The 19,644-nt window shown below is 46.9% G+C and overlaps 1 protein-coding gene across 1 annotated transcript in view; it reads left to right on the top strand.

Moving 5' to 3' along the window:
- The first annotated feature begins 5,578 nt into the window (after positions 1–5,578).
- LOC117367059 (period circadian protein homolog 2-like) overlaps positions 5,579–19,644 on the top strand; it is a 31,121-nt gene continuing 17,055 nt past the window's right edge. Inside the window, exon 1 of the mRNA XM_033959278.1 lies at positions 5,579–5,767. Within this exon, the coding sequence (XP_033815169.1) occupies positions 5,661–5,767 (107 nt within the window). The 5' untranslated portion in view covers positions 5,579–5,660. The remainder of the gene's footprint in view (positions 5,768–19,644) is intronic.

Genomic DNA, 19,644 nt, shown 5'->3' with positions numbered 1-19,644 from the left:
CAGTTGCAACAGCTACTTCCTGCTCTATTGGCACCGAACCTTCCAGTCCCGGTCCGGTCTGAGCCACCGGTACCGACAGTGGAGCAGCCTTTATTGTCCGTGTCCACTTTGTCGGTACCGGTACATTCTGCTTCCTCGGTCTCCATGCCCATTCTGGCACCGGAACCTAGAGCTTTACATCAGGCTGTCCAAACTTCGGCTCCGATACAGCCTTTAACATCTCCTGGTACCGCTTCTTTGAGGTCGGGTAAGTCGACACATAAAACCCGACACCTGGAACCCTCCACACCGGAGTCCCGGGTTCGCAGCTTCCAAGTTAGGGATCCTGATCTGTGGGGTGACTCCGAAGAGCCTCTTCTCTCTGAGGGGGAGTGTTCCTCGGGTGAAGAGGATCCTTCTGTTTTAGACCCGTCCTCTAAGCCAGATGCTACCTCTTTCACCTCTTTCTTGAAAGAGATGTGTGAATCTCTTTCTATTCCCTTGGAGGCTGAGTCCAAAAAATCCAAAGCGTTCCTTGATGCACTGGATTTTGACCAGCCTCCAAGGGAATTTTTGAAATTGCCCCTCCGTGACATCTTGAGAGAGACTTTTTACAAGAATCTGGAGACACCTTTGACTATCCCAGGAGCTCCTCGTAAATTGGACTCCTTATATAAAGTCATCCACATTCCTGGCTTTGACAAACCACAACTTCCGCATGAGTCTCTTTTAGTGGAATCCACACTTAAGAAATCTGCGGGAGCTAGTGTGTATGCCTCAGTCCCTCCTGGCAGAGAAGGGAAGGCCATGGATAAATTTGGCAAAAGACTGTACCAGAATGCGATGTTGGCTAACAGGTCAGGGAATTATGCCTTTCATTTTTCTTTTTATCTAAAGCATCTAATTCAAAATCTGACTGCTTTTGAAAAGTACCTCCCTGACCGCAAGAAATCTGCCTTTCGCCAATGTTCTTCCTCTCTTCTCCAGCTTCGGAAGTTCATGGTCCGGTCGATCTACGACACATTTGAATTGACCTCTCAAGCCACGGCCATGTCTGTTGCCATGCGTCGTCTGGCATGGCTCAGAGTCTCAGAACTTGATGTCAACCATCAAGATCACCTAGCTAAAGCTCCTTGCCTAGGCGATGAGCTCTTTGGAGAATCCATGGACTCCACTACGCAAAAACTATCTGCCCATGAGACTCGATGGGATACTCTCCTAAAAACTAAAAAGAAGACCCCCACCTGCCCGGCCTTTTCGGCAACAATCGGCCTACCAACGCCGTTATGTGGCTCGTCCTTTGCCACCGGCTCCTCAACAGCCTAGACGTCAGCGCCAACAACAACGGCAAACTCCTAGGCCAGCACAGCAGCAACAAGTAAAGCCTCCTCCACCACAAAAGTCTACCCAACCCTTTTGACTTGGTTCTCCAGGGCATAGCCAGTATTCTACCATCTGCCCATCTTCCACGACCCATAGGAGGACGTCTTGCTTTCTACATCAGCCGTTGGGAAATCATCACCTCGGATCAGTGGGTCCTCAACATCATCCGCCACGGCTATTCTCTCAACTTTCAGACTCTTCCTACCCAAAGTCTGCCAAGAGAGTCTGCTTTGAACACTCCTCAGTCTTCCCTCCTTCTTCAAGAGGTTCAAACCCTGCTCCTTCTGAACGCCATAGAGGAAGTTCCTCTAGATCAAAAGGGGCAGGGATTTTACTCCCGTTATTTCTTGGTCCCCAAAAAAACAGGAGATCTCAGACCCATTCTGAATTTTCGCGATCTCAACAAATGCTTGGTCAAAGAAAATGCTCTCGTTGGCCACTCTTTACCCTCTTCTCTCTCAAGGCAACTGGCTATGCTCCCTCGATCTCAAAGAAGCATATACTCACATACCGGTAAATCTGGCCTCCAGACAGTACCTCCGCTTCATGATCAATCACTGTCATTACCAATACAAGGTGCTACCCTTCGGTCTTGCCTCCTCTCCAAGAGTGTTCACCAAATGTCTGATTGTGGTGGCTGCCTTTCTACGCTCTCACCACCTTCAGGTCTTTCCTTACCTGGACGACTGGTTAATCAAGGCCACTTCTTCTCAGACAGTGCTCCTGGCCACCAATCAGACCATCCTTTTTCTTCAACTCCTGGGGTTTGAGATCAATCTACCCAAGTCTCATCTCATCCCCACTCAGAGACTTCAGTTCATTGGAGCGGTCTTGGACACAGTCCTCATGAGAGCGTTCCTGCCGTCCAACCGCCTTCAGACTCTTCAATTTCTATGTCAGCAGGTGCTTCCACAACGTTCCATCTCTGCCAAGCAAATGATGATACTCTTGGGTCACATGGCCTCGACAGTTCATGTCACCCCCTTCGCACGTCTTCACCTGCGCACTCCTCAATGGACCTTAGCTACCCAGTGGTCCCAGGCGACGGATCCTTGCTCACGACACATATTTGTGACATCATCTCTTCGTCAGTCTCTTCAATGGTGGTTACTATCCTCCAATCTCTCCAGAGGTCTTCTGTTCCGTCTACCTCCTCATCAACTAGTCATCACCACCGACGCCTCCCCTTATGCCTGGGGAGCTCATTTGAACGAGTTTCAAACTCAAGGCCTTTGGACAGCCCAGGAAAAGAAGCATCACATCAATTTCCTGGAACTCAGGGCGATGTTTTATGCCCTCAAGGCTTTCCAACATCTTCTCTTTCCTCAAGTTCTGCTACTATGCACAGACAATCAAGTTGCGATGTACTACATCAACAAACAGGGTGGGACAGGCTCTCGCCTTTTGTGTCAGGAAGCCCAGAGGATTTGGTCTTGGGCCACAGATCACCAATTATTCCTGAAAGCTATCTACATTCAGGGAGAACAGAATTCCTTAGCGGACAATCTCAGCAGAATTCTCCAGCCTCACGAGTGGACTCTCGACCCTTTGACTCTACAGTCCGTCTTCGCTCAATGGGGCACTCCTCAGATAGACCTCTTTGCAGCTCCTCACAACCACCAGCTGCCCCTCTTCTGCTCCAGACTCTACTCTCCTCACCGTCTGGCAGCGGATGCATTTCTCCTAGATTGGTCCAATCTGTTCCTGTATGCTTTCCCTCCTCTGCCTCTCATGTTACGAACCTTGTTCAAACTCAAGAGGGAACAGGCCACCATGATTCTCATCGCTCCACGGTGGCCCAGACAACATTGGTTCTCCCTTCTACTTCAACTCAGTTCCAGGGAGCCTATTCTTCTTCCACTGTTTCCTTCTCTGCTTACACAGCATCAGGAGACCCTTCTGCATCCCAACCTCCAGTCTCTGCACCTGACAGCTTGGTATCTCTCGGGTTGAATTCAACTGATCCTCTTCTGTCTCAGCCCGTTCGTTCTATCCTGGATGCTTCCAGGAAACCGGCCACTCTGCAATGTTACCATCAGAAGTGGACACGGTTTTCTTTCTGGTGTCTTCTTCATCATCATGATCCCACTTCCCTTGCAGTGGAGACCTTGTTGGATTATCTTCTTTCTTTGTCTGACTCTGGTCTCAAGTCTCCTTCCATCAGAGTCCACCTCAGTGCTATTGCTGCTTTTCATGAACCAGTTCATGGGAAACTTCTCTCAGCTCATCCCTTGGTTTCCAGATTCATGAGGGGTCTTTTCAATGTGAAACCACCTCTTAAGGCTCCTCCTGTTGTCTGGGATCTCAATGTGGTTCTCTCCGCCTTAATGAAGCCTCCGTTTGAACCTTTGGTTACAGCTCCTTTCAAGTTTCTTACTTGGAAAGTGGTCTTCCTTATTGCTCTTACCTCTGCCAGGAGGGTCAGTGAGCTACATGCACTAGTTGCGGACCCACCTTTTACAGTCTTCCATCATGACAAGGTGGTTCTGCGTACACATCCAAAGTTTCTCCCTAAGGTTGTCTCTGAATTCCATCTCAACCAATCCATTGTTTGCCTGTCTTTTTTCCGAAACCTCACTCTCATTCTGGAGAACAGGCTCTGCATACTTTGGACTGTAAGCGGGCTTTAGCTTACTATTTAGACCGTACTAAGCCCCACAGATCATCTCCACACTTCTTTCTGTCCTTTGATCCGAATAAATTGGGACGTCCTGTTTCTAAACGTACGTTGTCAAATTGGCTTGCAGCGTGCATTTCATTCTGTTATGCTCAGTCCGGACTGACACTGGAAGGTTCTGTCACTGCCCATAGAGTTAGAGCTATGGCAGCATCTGTGGCTTTCCTCCGTTCCACTCCTATTGAGGAAATCTGCAAGGCTGCTACTTGGTCCTCAGTTCATACTTTTACATCTCATTATTGTCTGGATGCATTCTCCAGACGGGATGGACATTCGGCCAATCTGTTTTGCAAAATTTGTTTTCCTAATGGCCAACCTTCCCTCCATCCCTCTTTTTGTTAGCTTGGAGGTCACCCATCAGTCAAGAATATGCTGCCTGCTTGTCCTGGGATAAAGCACAGTTACTTACCGTAACAGGTGTTATCCAGGGACAGCAGGCAGATATTCTTGCGTCCCACCCACCTCCCCGGGTTGGCTTCTTAGCTGGCTTATCCTAACTGGGGACCGCGCGCCTCCGTCGGGCGGGAAGGCACTCGCGCGTGCGCGGTGCGGCCTGCTAGAACTTTCCAAGTTCTTAGAGTGCAATCACTCTAAAATTGTCCGTACCGGGGCTCCGTCGGTGTCGTCACCCATCAGTCAAGAATATCTGCCTGCTGTCCCTGGATAACACCTGTTACAGTAAGTAACTGTGCTTTCTCACAGTTACCCCTTTGTTCTGTCCTCTCCTGATGACACCCTTGGAAAGCAAAGTCCCACTGATTCTCTTGGTGAGCCTCTCCCAAGTCCCACCCTCACTTCTCATACTCTGTTGTCTGATCTTGTGGGAAACCCATACAAACTTTCAGTACTAGGGCTCTAGTGGGAGAATCAGGATAACCAAAAGCCCTGATATTACTCTTCTTTGCCCTTTTGTACTGTCCCCCTTGCACTTAGGCAAAGTGTCCTCCAACTCCTCCCACTGTTTTCTTCTATCCACACTTACTCAGACTGAGTGATACCCCAAAGAATCCAGTGCCTCCTTCTCCACAGCAGAGGCATTCTTTGAGGGGGTCACACCAGTAATAATTTATTTGTGGAGTTTTAATTTTGCAATCTGCACAGCCCCACAGGAGCTCCAAATTGTCAGTAAACCTGGCTACTTTTTGTTGAAGGTAGTTGTGGCCAGCTTTCAAAATCTTGACTGTTAAACAGCCTGGAACAGTGCTCTTCAATCTTTCAGTGGCCATGACCCCAATTTGTGCAGTTGCCAAAATTGTGAACCCCAGGCAGTGAAGGATAATGATATCCTTTGTAGCTTCCACCCAGGTCTATAATTACATTTGGAGTCACAACCCAGAGTTTGGAAAGCTCAAGCCTAAAATTATAAGTGACCCACAAATTAAACATTTTCCTTTATTCTCAAAATGGGGAAAAAAACCTTTAATACAACTGACCCTTATAATTTGAACATGTTTGAGTCCAAACAAATATTAATATGTAAGTTTAATAATGGTCTTTTAGATGGTACTTAATAAACTGTTTTTCCTGTGCTGAAGGGAGTAGTGAGACAAGTCATACCAGTAAATACTTTGGAAGCATTGACTCCTCAGAAAACAATCACAAATCAAAAAGAAGCACGGATATGGAAGAAAACAATCATTTCATTAAATATATGCTCCAAGATCCAATCTGGTTGCTGATGGCAAATACAGATGATGCAGTTATGATGACTTACCAGATTCCATCCCAGTAAGTTTCATTTTAAAACAGTGACCATGAATGCTGCTTTTATTTTGGAAGGGGGGCGGTGTTAAACTTTAGTGCAAGAACTAACATTAGCCTTTTACTTTCTGCTTGTATTATGTATTCTATTTCAGTTAGATCCTTGACATAAATTTGTTTTGTGCTTTGAAAATATTTTTCTCTTATAATGCCCCTGTAGAAATCATTGGTGAATTGGTATATTGTGTTCACTTTTGGAGGCCATATCAAGCTAATGACATTAAAGACTTGATGCAATTCAGAGAAAGGTGACAAAAATGATAATGGGGTTTGCGCCATAAGATATATGAGAAGAAGGCCTCAATTATCTTTCCACTTGCTTTCATATATACTCTAGAACAGTGATGGCTAACCTTTTTGAACCCGAGTGCCCAAACTGCCGCACAAAACCAAAGAATTTCCTCAAAGTGCCAGCACGTCAATTAAACCTTAATAACAAGATTTTAGTATCTAAAAACTCTTTATAAAGTTGCCTGAACTATGTAACATCATTTTTAAAGGTTGGAATCTTTGTATTGTCAGAGAATCAATTTGATTCACAATCCTTTGGTTTTCATTTCAATTTATTGGCAATTTATAATGTTTTAATGATTTCATTCATGGGCCGAATACACACATACTTTTCTCTGTTGCCGCACTCTTTGACCAAAAGATTTGTAAGCCTGCAACCATGTCAAGGTAGACTCTTTCAGCAGCTCCCCTCCCTCCCCCTTACCTTTGTGGCCAAGTCAAAATGATCTACCAACAATAAAATTTTAAAAACACAAAGCACGCTGTATGCAGAGAAAATGTTAATTATCATTTATATTCCGCGGGTTTTCAAAGAGGTCAAGGCAGATGACTTTATGCAATGTCACCTCAGTAACAACTATACAAAAATAGACAAATATTCCCCCTCCCTTTTTACTAAACCGCGATAGCGGTTTTTAGCGCAGGGACCTGCGCTGAATGCCCCACGCTGCTCTTGAAGCTCATAGGCTCCCTGCGCTAAAAAACGCTTTTGCGGTTTAGTAAAAGGGAGCCATAGTGCAAAATATAGACAGCATATATAAATTCTCAAAGCAGACACATTTTGATCACTAAATTGAAAATAAAATCATTTTCCTACCTTTGGTAATTTCATCAGTCTCTGGTTGCACTTTATTCTTCTGACTGTGCATCCAATATTTCTTCCCTTTTTTCAGCCTCCTGTATGCTTCCTCTCCTCCAGACCTCATTCCCTCCCCAAACTTTTTCTTTGTTTCACCCTGCCCCCTTCTTTCTTTTTCTCTCTCTCCATACCCCCTTTCATTCTGTATGTCTGTCTTTCTCTCTCTCTCCGTGCCCCATTTTTCTTTGTTTCACCCAGCCCTCTTTCTTTTTTTTTTTTTTTTGGCTCCCTGTCCCCCCCTTTCTTTCTTTCTCCTTGCCCTCCCCTATGCCACCACCATTGGGAAAATGCTGCCACCGCTACTGCCACTGCCGCTATCGGGAACAGGCCGGCGCCGAGTTCGCCCTGCTTCTCTTCCCCACGGGGCCGACCAACTCTCGCCACTCGACGTCAATTCTAACATCGGAGAGGACGTTCTGGGCCAGCCAGGCAGCGATTGGCTGGCCCAGAACGTCCTCTCCGACATCAGAATTGACGCGGGTGGCGAGAGTTGGTCGGCCCCACAGGGAAAAGCAGGGAGAACTTGGCACCGGCCTGTTCCCAATGGCGGCGGTGGCACTCAAGTGGCTAAAGAGACGTAGTTTGCCAGCCTAGGGAGAACACTGGAGGGTGGCCAGCTGTGCACCCCCTTGGGGCGTAAAACCGGGGCAGACCGCCCCCACCCCCACCTTGGTATGCCACTGTCTGTACCTCACTCCCTCCCTATGACCAAAAATTCTCCTTTCTTCTATTCCCCGTGTACACAACCATCTCTTTCCCTCCCTTCCTCTCTCCCAAGTCCTTGCCTTCTGTGTCCAAAAACACATTCCCTCCCCCACCTCAGCATCTCTTTCCCTCCCTTCCTCTCTCCCAAGTCCTTGCCTTCTGTGTCCAAAAACACATTCCCTCCCCCACCTCAGCATCTCTTTCCCTCCCTTCCTCTCTCCCAAGTCCATGCCTTCTGTGTCCAAAAACACATTCCCTCCCCCACCTCAGCATCTATTTCCCTCCCTTCCTCTCTCCCAAGTCCATGCCTTCTGTGTCTAAAAACACATTCCCTCCCCCACCTCAGCATCTCTTTCCCTCCCTTCCTCTCTCCCAAGTCCATGCCTTCTGTGTCCAAAAACACATTCCCTCCCCCACCTCAGCATCTCTTTCCCTCCCTTCCTCTCTCCCAAGTCCATGCCTTCTGTGTGCAAAAACCCATTCCCTCCCCTACCTCAGCATCTCTTTCCCTCCTTTCCTCTCTCCCAAGTTCATGCCTTCTGTGTGCAAAAACCCATTCCCTCCCCCACCTCAGCATCTGTTTCCCTCCCTTCCTCTCTCCCAAGTCCATGCCTTCTGTGTCCAAACACCCATTCCCTCCCCCACCTCAGCATCTCTTTCCCTCCCTTCCTCTCTCCCAAGTTCATGCCTTGTGTCCAAAACGCACTCCCTCCCCCTTTTGTGTTCCCCGTTTGCCTCCCAGCCCATCTTAGCAACTTTCTCAGCAAAATGTAGCTCGAGCCGCGTAGGCTTGTCTTCTATTTCCTGCCTGTCCCACCGCGCACACATAGCCGACCAGAAGTCTTCCCCGACGTCAGCGCTGACGTCGGGGAAGATTTCCAATCGGCTGTGTGAGCGGCAGGCCAGTCGGAGTAGAAGACGAGCCTCGCGGCTCGAGTTATATTTAACCCCGCGGGTACCCCATCGTCCCCGTTCAGCTCTCTCTCCTGTGCACCCCCTGGTAGTACTGCCCTGATGGCGGCCCTGCACGTGCCAGCTGCAAGGCCTTCGCGTGCCACAGTTGGCACGCGTGCCATAGGTTCGCCATCACTGCTCTAGAAGAAAGGAGGAATAGGAGAATTATGATGCATATGTTTATTTTTGTATTTATTTATTTTAAAATGCCTCTTATCTTGCCCATCTAATAAGCTGAGCATCTTATAAAATCACATATATAATTAAAAAATAATTTGCAGCACTTAACAAAAATAAGCGCAAATTAAAATGAATAACTGCAAAATCGATGTTTCAAGAATAGGCCAATTGGAATAAGAATGCTTTTAAATGATTTAAATACTTAAAATATAAGTTTTTCTGAAATGTGAAAGCAGTAGAACTAGAGCACATGTTTTGAGGTTGCATAATGGTAGAGTTCAGAGTAACATCAGGAAATACTTTTCACTGAGAGGGTTTTAGATACCTAGAATACACACCTGGTGGAAGTTGAGAAAAAAAAAACACCTGACAGAATTCAAAAATGGCTGGGATAAATACAAAGGATCCCTATATAGAAATAGGATGAAATCAAAACAAAACTTAAATTATCTCATGACTGGAGTGGGTTTTGACTTGGGGCAGACTTCTATGGGCTGTGTCCCAAAAATGGCAGGGATTAATTATATGTAGTTTGTATCATATTCATATCATATGTTATGATTGTGGGTGCTGTGCATCCCAGGAGAGGAGAGGAGACATCTTAGGGTTGAAATGATAAGGTAAAATGTTGCTAACAATATTGTTGAATTATTGGAGTAATTGTGTATTGATAATGTGTGTAACTATTGACCTTGCAAGACTGGGAAACTGAGCATCGAAATGGCAGATGATGTTTAATGTGAACATGTGATGCATGTGGGAAAGAGGAACCAGAACTATAGGTATGTGATGCAGAATTCCACGTTAGGAGTCACCACCCAGGAAAAGGATTTCGTTATCATCATTGAGGATACAATAAAACTCTTAGCTAGTGTGCAGCGGCAAAAAGCAAATATAATCCTCGGAATTATCAGGAAAGAAATGGAAAACAAAGATGAGAATGTTGTAATGCCTTTGTATTGCTCCATGCTGTGGTCACACCTTAAATTCTGTGCGCAATTCTAGTCACCACATTAAAAAAATATATATATAGATAGCAGAATTAGAAAAGGTACAGAGAAGGGCGACAAAGATAATAAAAAGGATGGCACGACATCCCTATGAGGAAAGGCTAAAGCGGCTAAGGCTCTTCAGCCTGGAGAAGAGATGACTTGAGGAGATATGACAGAGGTCTATAAAATACTAATGAAGTGAAATGGGTAGATATGAATCTGCATGTTTACTCTTTCCAAAAATACTAGGACTAGGGAAGCATGTGATGAAGCTACTAAGTAGTAGATTTTATAAAAATGGAAAAAATATTTCTTACTTTAGTGTATAATTAAACTCTGGAATTCGTTGCCAGAGAATGTGGTGAAAGCAGGGCTCTTAGCAGGGTTTAAAAAAGATTTGGATAATTTCCTAAAAGAAGTTAGGACCCAAAGTGGTGAACTGGATTAGAAACTGGTTGTCGGACAGATGCAAGAGGGTGGTGGTTAATGGAAGTCGCTCGGAGGAAGGAAAGGTGAGTAGTGGAGTCCCTCAGGGTTCGGTGCTGGGGCCGATCCTGTTCAATATGTTTGTGAGTGATATTGCTGAAGGGATAGAAGGTAAGGTTTGCCTTTTTGCGGATGAATCCAAGATTTGTAACAGTAGACACCGAGGAGGGAGTGGAAAACATGAAAAAGGATCTACAAAAGTTAGAGGAATGGTCTTAATATCTGGCAATTAAAATTCAGTGCAAAGAAATGGAGAGTAATGCATTTGGGGATTAATAATCAGAAGGAACCGTATGTGCTGGGAGGTGAGAGGCTGATATGCTCGGATGGGGAAAGAGACCTTGTGGTGATAGTGTCTGAATATCTAAAGGCGAAAAAAAATAGTGTGACAAGGTGGTGGCTGCTGCCATAAGGATGCTGGGCTGTATAAAGAGAGACGTAACCAGTAGAAGAAAGAAGGTGTTGATTCCCCTGTACAGGTCGTTAGTGAGGCCCCACTTGGAGTATTGTGTTTAGTTTTGGAGACCGTATCTGGCGAAGGACATAAGAAGACTTGAAGCGGTCCAGAGGAGGGTGACGAAAATGATAGGAGGTTTGCGCCAAAAGCCATATGAAGAGACTGGAAGCCCTGAATATGTATACCCTAGAGCAGGAGTAGGCAGTTCCGGTCCTCAAGAACAAAAGGCAGATCAGGTTTTCAGGATATCCACAATGAATATTGTGACCGGGCGTGGCCAAGCTGGGCTCGGCAAGTGGCCATACCCAGTGCATACAAAACCTCAGCCGAGCAGTTACATGAGGTTCTATTGATAGCTTGGTATTGGAATAATTAAAAAAAAAAAAAAAGAGGTCCAATGACAGAGGTGCAATTTCCTGGTATAATTTATTGATCAAAAGCAAACTTTCAAACAGGCTTTTCCAGGTTTGTATCACCTGGAATATCATTGCAGCATTCAAAGCACAAACAATTGTCAATTCCAAGCCCATTATCTCAAAAGAGAAAAAAACTTGTCCCAACTGTAAACTTTTCTTCAAACAAAAATTTCAGCCTTCTCTTAATCTAGTACACAGTCCAAATCTGCGGGAGCTAGTGTGTATGCCTCAGTCCCTCCTGGCAGAGAAGGGAAGGCCATGGATATCCCAGCTCTCTTTAACAGGAAAAGATTAGCTTATGTCCATTCCTTCTATAATGGGCAACTCTGTTTCTTCTATCTCCATATTATAAGCAAGGTCCTCATCAGTCATCTCATTGCCTTGCCCAAACACAGACTCACCGTTCTCTGTGGCTTCTATCTCACCAACCTCTGCCTGGGCTGGTAGCCAGGAGGTAGACTGTGGCTTCCTGATTCTCTGGGCTGGCAATGCGTGGCTTGCAACCTGCTGACTGGCTCTGGCTGGCTGGCTTGATCGAAAGCAGGTGTGTACTCTGAGGCAGTGGCGTACCAAGTGGGGGGCGGTCCGCCCCGGGTGCCAAGCCCTGAGGGGGTGCTCTCGGTCCGGTTCCTCCCCCCCTGCGCCGGGTGTCGCGTTTGGAAACAGCCTGCAGCAAGATCGCGATGCTAGCGATCTTTGCCTGCTTCGGCTGTTTCCTCTGCCACGGTCCCGCCCCTCCTCTGACGTCAGAGGAGGGGCGGGACCGCGGCGGAGGAAACAGCCGAAGCAAGCAAAGATCGCTGGCATCATGCGATCTTGCTGCAGGCTGTTTCCCCAGGGAAATGAAGCGTGGAGGCCAGGGGAATGAGCAGTGCTTCGTGGTGGTGGTGGTGGGGCCGAGCGGTCCTTCGAGGTAGTGGGGGGGGCAGCAGGCCTTCAGGGTGGGGCGGGCAGGCAGACCTTGTTGAGGGGGAGGAGACAGGCCTTCAGGAGGACAGGCAGGCAAGCCTTCAAAGGGGGGACAAGCCTTCGGGGGGGACAGGCAGGCCTTCGGAGGGGGGTGACAGGCCGTCGGGGGGGGACAGGCCTTCAAGGGGGACAGGCAGGCCTTCGGGGGGAGTGACAGGCCGTCGGGGGGGGTGCAGGCCTTCGGGGGGGGGACAGGCCTTCAAGGGAGGGCACAGACCTTCAAGGGGGGACAGGCAGGCCTTCAAGGGGGGGACAGGCCTTCGAGGGGGGTGTAGGCCTTCGGGGGGTGCAGGCCTTCGAGGGGGATGCAGGCCTTCGAGGGGGTGCAAGCCTTCGGGGGGTGCAGGCCTTCAAGGGGGGGGACAGGCCTTCAAGGGGAACAGGCAGGCAGACCTTCAAGGGGGTGTAGGCCTTCGAGGGGATGCAGGCCTTCGGGGGGGTGCAGGCCTTAAGGGGGGACAGGCCTTCGAGTGGGGTGTAGGCCTTCGGGGGGGTGCAGGCCTTCGGGGAGGTGCAGGCCTTCAAGGGGGGGACAGGCCTTCGAGTGGGGTGTAGGCCTTCGGGGGAATGCAGGCCTTCGGGAGGGTGCAGGCCTTCGGGGGGGTGCAGGCCTTCAAGGGGGGGACAGACCTTCGAGTGGGGTGTAGGCCTTCGGGGGGATGCAGGCCTTCGGGGGGGTGCAGGCCTTCAAGGATGGGGACAGGCCTTCAGGTGGGGCAGGCCTTCAAGGGGGGGGGACAGGCCTTCGGGAGGTGCAGGCCTTCAAGAGAGGGGACAGGCCTTCAGGGGGGGTGCAGGCCTTCAAGGGGGGGACAGGCCTTCGAGGGGGGTATAGGCCTTCGGGGGGATGCAGGGCTTCAGGGGTGGGATGCAGACCTTTAAGGGGAGGACAGGTCTTCAGGGGAGGGGGGCCCTGGTGTAGAAGTACACGGAGGGAAGGGGGAGGAGTTCAAAGAGACGTGCATGTGCCGGACTGGGTGGGAAGAAATAATGGGTCTGAAAATAGAGGAGAGAGAGAGAGAGATGATGGACATGGGTTTTAGGGAGGGAAGGAACAGAAAAGGAGAGAAGTTGGACACAAGGGATGATGTGGAGGGGGGGATAGAGATACTGGTTAGGAGGGTAGTTAGGAAAAGAAAGGGAGAGATGGTGGACCCTGGGGTAGTGGGGAAGGAGGGAGAGCTGCTGGATGAAAGGGTAGTTAAGAAAAGGTGGATCTGTGGAGGGAGACAAAAAAAGGAAAGATGCCAGACATTCGGGGGAGAGAAGGGAAACGGAAGGGGAGGACAGAGATGGCAGATGGATGGTTAGCACGGAGAAAGAAGAAAGAAGGAGACCCTGGCAAGCAAGTTATCAGAAGACAACCAGAGCCTTGGACCAACAAGATTTGAAAAATAACCAGACAACAAAAAGGTAGAAAAACTAATTTTATTTTCTGTTTTGTGATTACAATATGTCAGATTTGAAATGTGTATCCTGCCAGAGCTGGTGTTAGACCGTAAACGTGAGCTAGGATTTAACAGAGAGAGGAAAAGTCCTTTTTGTTTCTTTATTTTATTTACACCACAGCGCCAGTGTGGTTAGGAGAAGCCAAAGAGGGGTGAAAAAGCTATAAAATAAATCCACCAGGATGTTTGAAAAAACACCCAATTGGGCAGGAAAATCGAATCGATAAACCAATTCAATAGGCTGAATCGAATCGAAATTTTTTTTCCTGAATCTGGCAGCACTAGTTTGTGCTACTGTCTTAGACTTTAGGACCTGGGATTGGGGAGAGATGGCATCCTCAGTACTTTATAATGCAAGTGAAATGAGGATTTGGTCAGATTTTTGAAGGGTCTGCACTCTGCAGAAGAAAAATATTGTATAGGCCGGGGACATGAGACAGCAGGAAATGGGAACTTTTCTTCCTTCTATTTTTGTGAATGGAAAGGCTGAAAATGTCAGAGAGTTCAGTTAAAATATGTGCTTTATAAGAAAATATAATAATGTGTTTTATAAAGTTTATAGCATTGCTGGCCTACCCGGTGAGGTGTTCCTAGTGGTGGTGGTGGCAGCGTGTCAATGTGTTGAGAGGAAGAGGTGATCTGGGAAATTCTGCTGAGTAAACTCCGGGCCCATTTCTACCCCCCAGTTAGTCCACTCCACTCAACTGGTTCACACACTGAGTGGGTCTTTGGGTGTTGTTTGAGATCTCTTCCAGTGGTTTGTCAGCATCTCCTTCTGGTCCAAGGAAGGAAACTTTGTTAACCTTAGCACTGACCTACAGAATATGTTTGTAACAGCGCTGCTTGTGTGGCATTAGTCTATGTAGTGATCGAAAGAAAAAACCAGACCTTTGCACATTTTTGCACTATATGGTAGGTGTATGAGGAGATTCACATTTCATAGAAACATAGAAAGATGACAGCAGATATAGCCCATCAAGTCTGCCCACACTATTTACCCACCCTCTTTGGTCTACTGACCCCCTAAAGTATAATTGTAATTATACTGTCACTCTACTGACCCGCTCATTCAAGTCCTAGTGACTCTATCCCTTGGCATGACCTCGTAGGGATCCCACATAGGTATCCCATTTGTTCTTGAAGTCTGGGATGCTGCGTGCCTCGACCACCTGCACTGGAAGCTTGTTCCACTGCTCAATCACTCTCTCCGTGAAGAAATACTTCCTGGCGTCTCCACGAAAGTTCCCTCCCCTGAGCTTGAGCGGATGTCCTCTTGTGGTCGAGGGTCCCTTGAGAAGAAAGATATCATCTTCCACCTCGACCCGTCCCGTGATGTACTTAAATGTCTCAATCATGTCTCCCCTCTCCCTATGCTCTTCGAGAGTGTAGAGCTGCAATTTACTCAGTCTTTCTTCGTACGGGAGACCCTTTAGCCCCGAGACCATCCTGGTGGCCATCCGCTGAACCGATTCAATTCTGAGCACATCCTTACGGTAATGTGGCCTCCAGAATTGCACACAGTATTCCAGATGAGGTCTCACCATGGCTCTGTACAATGGCATCATGACTTCAGGTTTCCTGTTGACGAAGCTTCTCTTGATACAACCTATCATCTGCCGTGCTTTAGATGAAGCCTTCTCCACTTGAGTGGCTGCTTTCATGTCAGCACTGATGATTACTCCTAAGTCTCGTTCTGCCGTAGTCCTGGTTAAAGTTTCTCCATTCAGGGTGTAAGTTCTGCAAGGATTTCCGTTACCGAGATGCATGACCTTACATTTCTTGGCGTTGAAGCCCAGCTGCCAGATCAAGGACCAACTTTCCAAAGTATGCAGGTCCTGCTCCATAGCATCCTGTAGATTATAGCCGTTTACTATATTGCATAGTTTGGCGTCATCAGCGAATAAGGTTACCTTACCTTGAAGCCCTTGAGTCAGATCCCCATTGAATATGTTGAAGAGAAGTGGGCCCAGGACTGAACCCTGTGGCACTCCGCTAGTCACCTCCGACATTTTAGAGAGGGTACCGTTAACCACCACCCTCTGAAGTCTGCCACTAAGCCAATCTTTAACCCATGCAGTTAGTCTCTCCTAATCCCATTGATTTCATCTTGTTCAGCAGCCTGCGGTGTGGAACGCTGTCAAATGCTTTGCTGAAGTCCAGGTACACGACATCCAAGGACTCGCCTGAGTCCAGTCTTCTTGTTACCCAGTCAAAGAAGCTGATTAGATTGGACTGGCATGACCTACCCTTGGTGAATCCATGTTGGCTGGGATCCCGGAGATCTTCCTCGTTCAGGATCGTATCTAATTTATACTTAATTAGTGTTTCCATGAGTTTACACACTATTGAGGTGAGGCTTACCGGTCTATAGTTCGCAGCCTCAGCCTTGCAACCCTTTTTATGTAAAGGAACGACGTTGGCTGTTTTCCAGTCCAACGGAACTTTCCCCATACTTAGTGAGAGATTGAAGAGCACTGCCAACGGTTCCGCCAGAACATCTCTCAATTCTCTGAGCACTCTTGGGTGTAAATTGTCCGGTCCCATGGCCTTGTTTACCTTTAGCCTTGCCAGTTCGTTGTAGACCTCCCCAGGTGTGAACTCAAAATTCTGAAACGGGTCATCCATGTCTTGTTTTATCATCAACTGTGGTCCGTGTCCCGGTGCTTCGCAGGTGAAGACTGAGCAGAAATATTCATTTAGTAGTTCTGCTTTTTCTGAATCCGCCACCGCATAGTTTCCGTCCGGTTGTCTAAGGCGTACTATACCGTCTGTGTTCCTTTTCCTATCACTGATATACCTAAAGAAGGATTTGTCCCCTTTTTTAATGTTTTTTGCCAGAGTTTCTTCCACTCGAAGTTTGGCCTCCCTAACTGCTGTTTTGACCGCTGCAGATCTGGTCTTATATTCTACTTTAGTTTCTCTTCTCTGCGTACGTTTGTAGGAAAGAAATGCTTTTTTCTTCTCCTTAATGAGTTGTGAGATCTCCTGCACAGCTAAGTCCGTGTGAAGTTACCTTGTGCTGTATTTGACATCTAGCAAAGTCTCTGTTTGGAAGGAAAGATCTCAGCTTAAAAATGAAGTGGCCAGAAGTTATGGTAAAAGCAGATAGCGTAGCTGGTTTTAAGAAAGGTTTGGACAAATTCCTGGAGGAAAAGTCCATAGTCTGTTATTAAGACATGGGGGAAACATCTGCTTGCCTTGGATCGGTAGCATGGAATGTTGCTACTCTTTGGGTTTTGACCAGGTACTAGTGACCTGGATTGACTTCCATGAGAATGGGTTACTGGGCATGATGGACCATTGGTCTGACCCAGTTAGGCTATTCTTATGTTATGTTCTCATCTGTAGGGGCCTTTGTTTTCACTTCTTATTTTAATGTATTTTTTTTCTGAGAACTTATCAGTGTTTTTTATAATGGGAACAATAATGGAAGAGAATTAATGTGGAATGGGGGGGTAACTAATTTCTTCAGCTAAATAATTCAATCCACCTCAACCAGACATAGGAGAGCTCACGCACCATTCACACACCCTCCAACCAAAAACGTCAAAAGAAAAAAACAGTTCGACAACCTCCTAGCCATTCGAGCTGCAACACTCGACCCCCAACTCTACAACCTATTGAACTCGACCACAAACTACAAAACCTTCAAAAAAGAAATAAAAATCCTTCTATTCAAAAAACACATAAAACCGAACTAACACAATCAGAACTGTCCCAAGCATCACCTGCAACTACTCCATATGTACTTCTGATGTCATGACAATTCAGACATAATTTATGTTATGTTATGGTATGTTTGGAATAATGGTTACATATAAGAGGTTCAATAAAAGAAAATTTTCACTGCCTGTTTCTATTATGACCATTTATTCAGTTTCATGGTTATTACAATAAATATTTTTTTACATGGTGGGGGTGTCAAAAAATTATGGGCCCCGGGTGCCATATACCCTAGGTACGCCACTGCTCTGAGGCTGGCCCTCCAACTGCTTCTGGAGCTGGTTCCCTTGTTTTGAGAAAACTACTCCCTTTTCTTTCACTGCAGGGAGCTCATTAGTCCTCCCTGCAGGTATGTTAAGGTAGCCTGCTCTCAGAGGGCTTCTCACCTGGCTTAAACCAATTTGAGCCTGATTGGCAGTGGCTTGTATTCCAGCCCTGCTCTTTCCTTTCCCTGGCTCTATGCCTGCTGGGAGATGTAATCTTTCCACTTGCTTTCTTATAACTGGCTTAGGTAAAGCTAACGATGAAAACAAAAACTGTGGATACAGATGTTCTGGAGATAATTTATTTAAACACTGACATATAAAACCATGAAAATTCAATTAAAAAAGTACAATGTTAAAAAAATACTGTGATAAAAATGCAACCGGACCCTACACGCCTTCCTCAGGGGTCCAATGGTTTGCAAGCTCACATTTTTTTTTTTTTGCTACTTCAGCTTGTCTGCGGTGTTCTTTGCTCATATAGTTAAAGACAATAGACTGTTTTCAGTCCAAATCTTTATATGTGAGTTTGCAAACCATTGGACCCCCTGAGGAAGGCGTGTTCACCGAAACACGGACCGTGTAGGGTCCGGTTGGATTTTTATCACAGTATTTTTTATCATTGTACTTTTTAAATTGAATTTTCATGGTTTTATATGTCAGTGTTTAATAAATTATCTCCAGAACATCTGTATCGACAGTTTTTGTTTTTGTTTTCATCGGTGGATTGTTTTCACTGTGGATCATTGGGTCTCCCCATTTTTTTTTCTTAGGTAAAGCTAAACCAGATCTGCCTGCTTTAGGCAGGCAGGTTTCATTGCTGGAAGGCTTGGCTTGTAGGTATTCATAGGAGCTGCTTTGGGACTCTCCTTATAGGCTTAGGAATACTTTCAAGCGTTTTAACCCCATTTCCCTTTTCTGGCAAGGCGTCCTCCCTAAGAACAGGGGCAGCCCAATGACAATATGTATGGGATGGATTTGCATGCACTGCCTCCTTGAGATGCAAATATATCTCATGCATATTTATTGTGGACATCCTGAAAACCTGACCTGCCTGTGGCTCTTGAGGACTAGAATTGCCTACCCCTGCCCTAGAGGAAAGGAGGGACAGAGGAGTTAGAAACATAGAAACATAAAAAAAAGCGGCAGAAAAGGGCTATAGCCCACCAAGTCTGCCCATTCCAAGTATCCCCCCCCCTGAGTTTAGTCCCTTAAAGATCCCACGTGAGTATCCCATTTTCTCTTAAAATCCGTCACGCTGCTGGCCTTTATCACCTGGAGTGGGAGTCTGTTCCAATGATCCACAACTCTCTCGGTGAAGAAATACTTCCTGAAGTCGCCATGAAACTTCCCTCCCCTGATTTTCAGCGGATGCCCTCTGGTGGTCGAGGGTCCCATGAGCCAGAAGATATCATCTTCTGACTCGATGCGTCCCGTGATATACTTATACGTTTCAATCATATCTCCCCGTTCTCTTCTTTCCTCAAGTGAGTACAGCCGCAATTTCTTTAGTCTTTCTTCATATGTGAGATCCTTGAGCCCCAAGACCATCCTGGTGGCCGTTCGCTGTACCGACTCAATCCTCAGTACGTCCTTTCGGTAGTGTGGTCTCCAAAACTGAACGCAGTACTCTAAGTGAGGCCTCACCATGGCTCTGTACAACGGCATCATAACTTCAGGTCTCCTGCTGACGAAACCTCTGCAGATACACCCCATCATTTGTCTTGCCCTGGAGGAAGCCTTCTCCACTTGATTGGCAACCTTCATGTCCTCGCTAATGATCACTCCTAGATCGCGTTCCGCTGTGGTCCTAACCAAGGTCTCACCATTTAGTACATAAGTTCTATGCGGGTTTCTCTTTCCCAGGTGTATTATCTTGCATTTTTTAGCATTGAAGCCTAGCTGCCAAGTAGTTGACCATTGTTCCAGCAGCAGTAGGTCGTGTGTCATATTATCAGGTAATAAGCTTCTGCCTACTATGTTGCAAAGTTTGGCGTCGTCGGCGAACAGTGATACCTTTCCTCTAAGTCCTTGCGTCATATCTCTTATGAATAAGTTGAATAGAATCGGGCCCAGGACCGAGCCCTGCGGCACTCCACTT

This window comes from Geotrypetes seraphini, chromosome 9, assembly GCF_902459505.1.
Source record: "Geotrypetes seraphini chromosome 9, aGeoSer1.1, whole genome shotgun sequence".
Classification (NCBI taxonomy): domain Eukaryota; kingdom Metazoa; phylum Chordata; class Amphibia; order Gymnophiona; family Dermophiidae; genus Geotrypetes; species Geotrypetes seraphini.
Note: the sequence above shows the minus strand (reverse complement) of the source record. Positions and strands in the feature narration are given on the sequence as shown.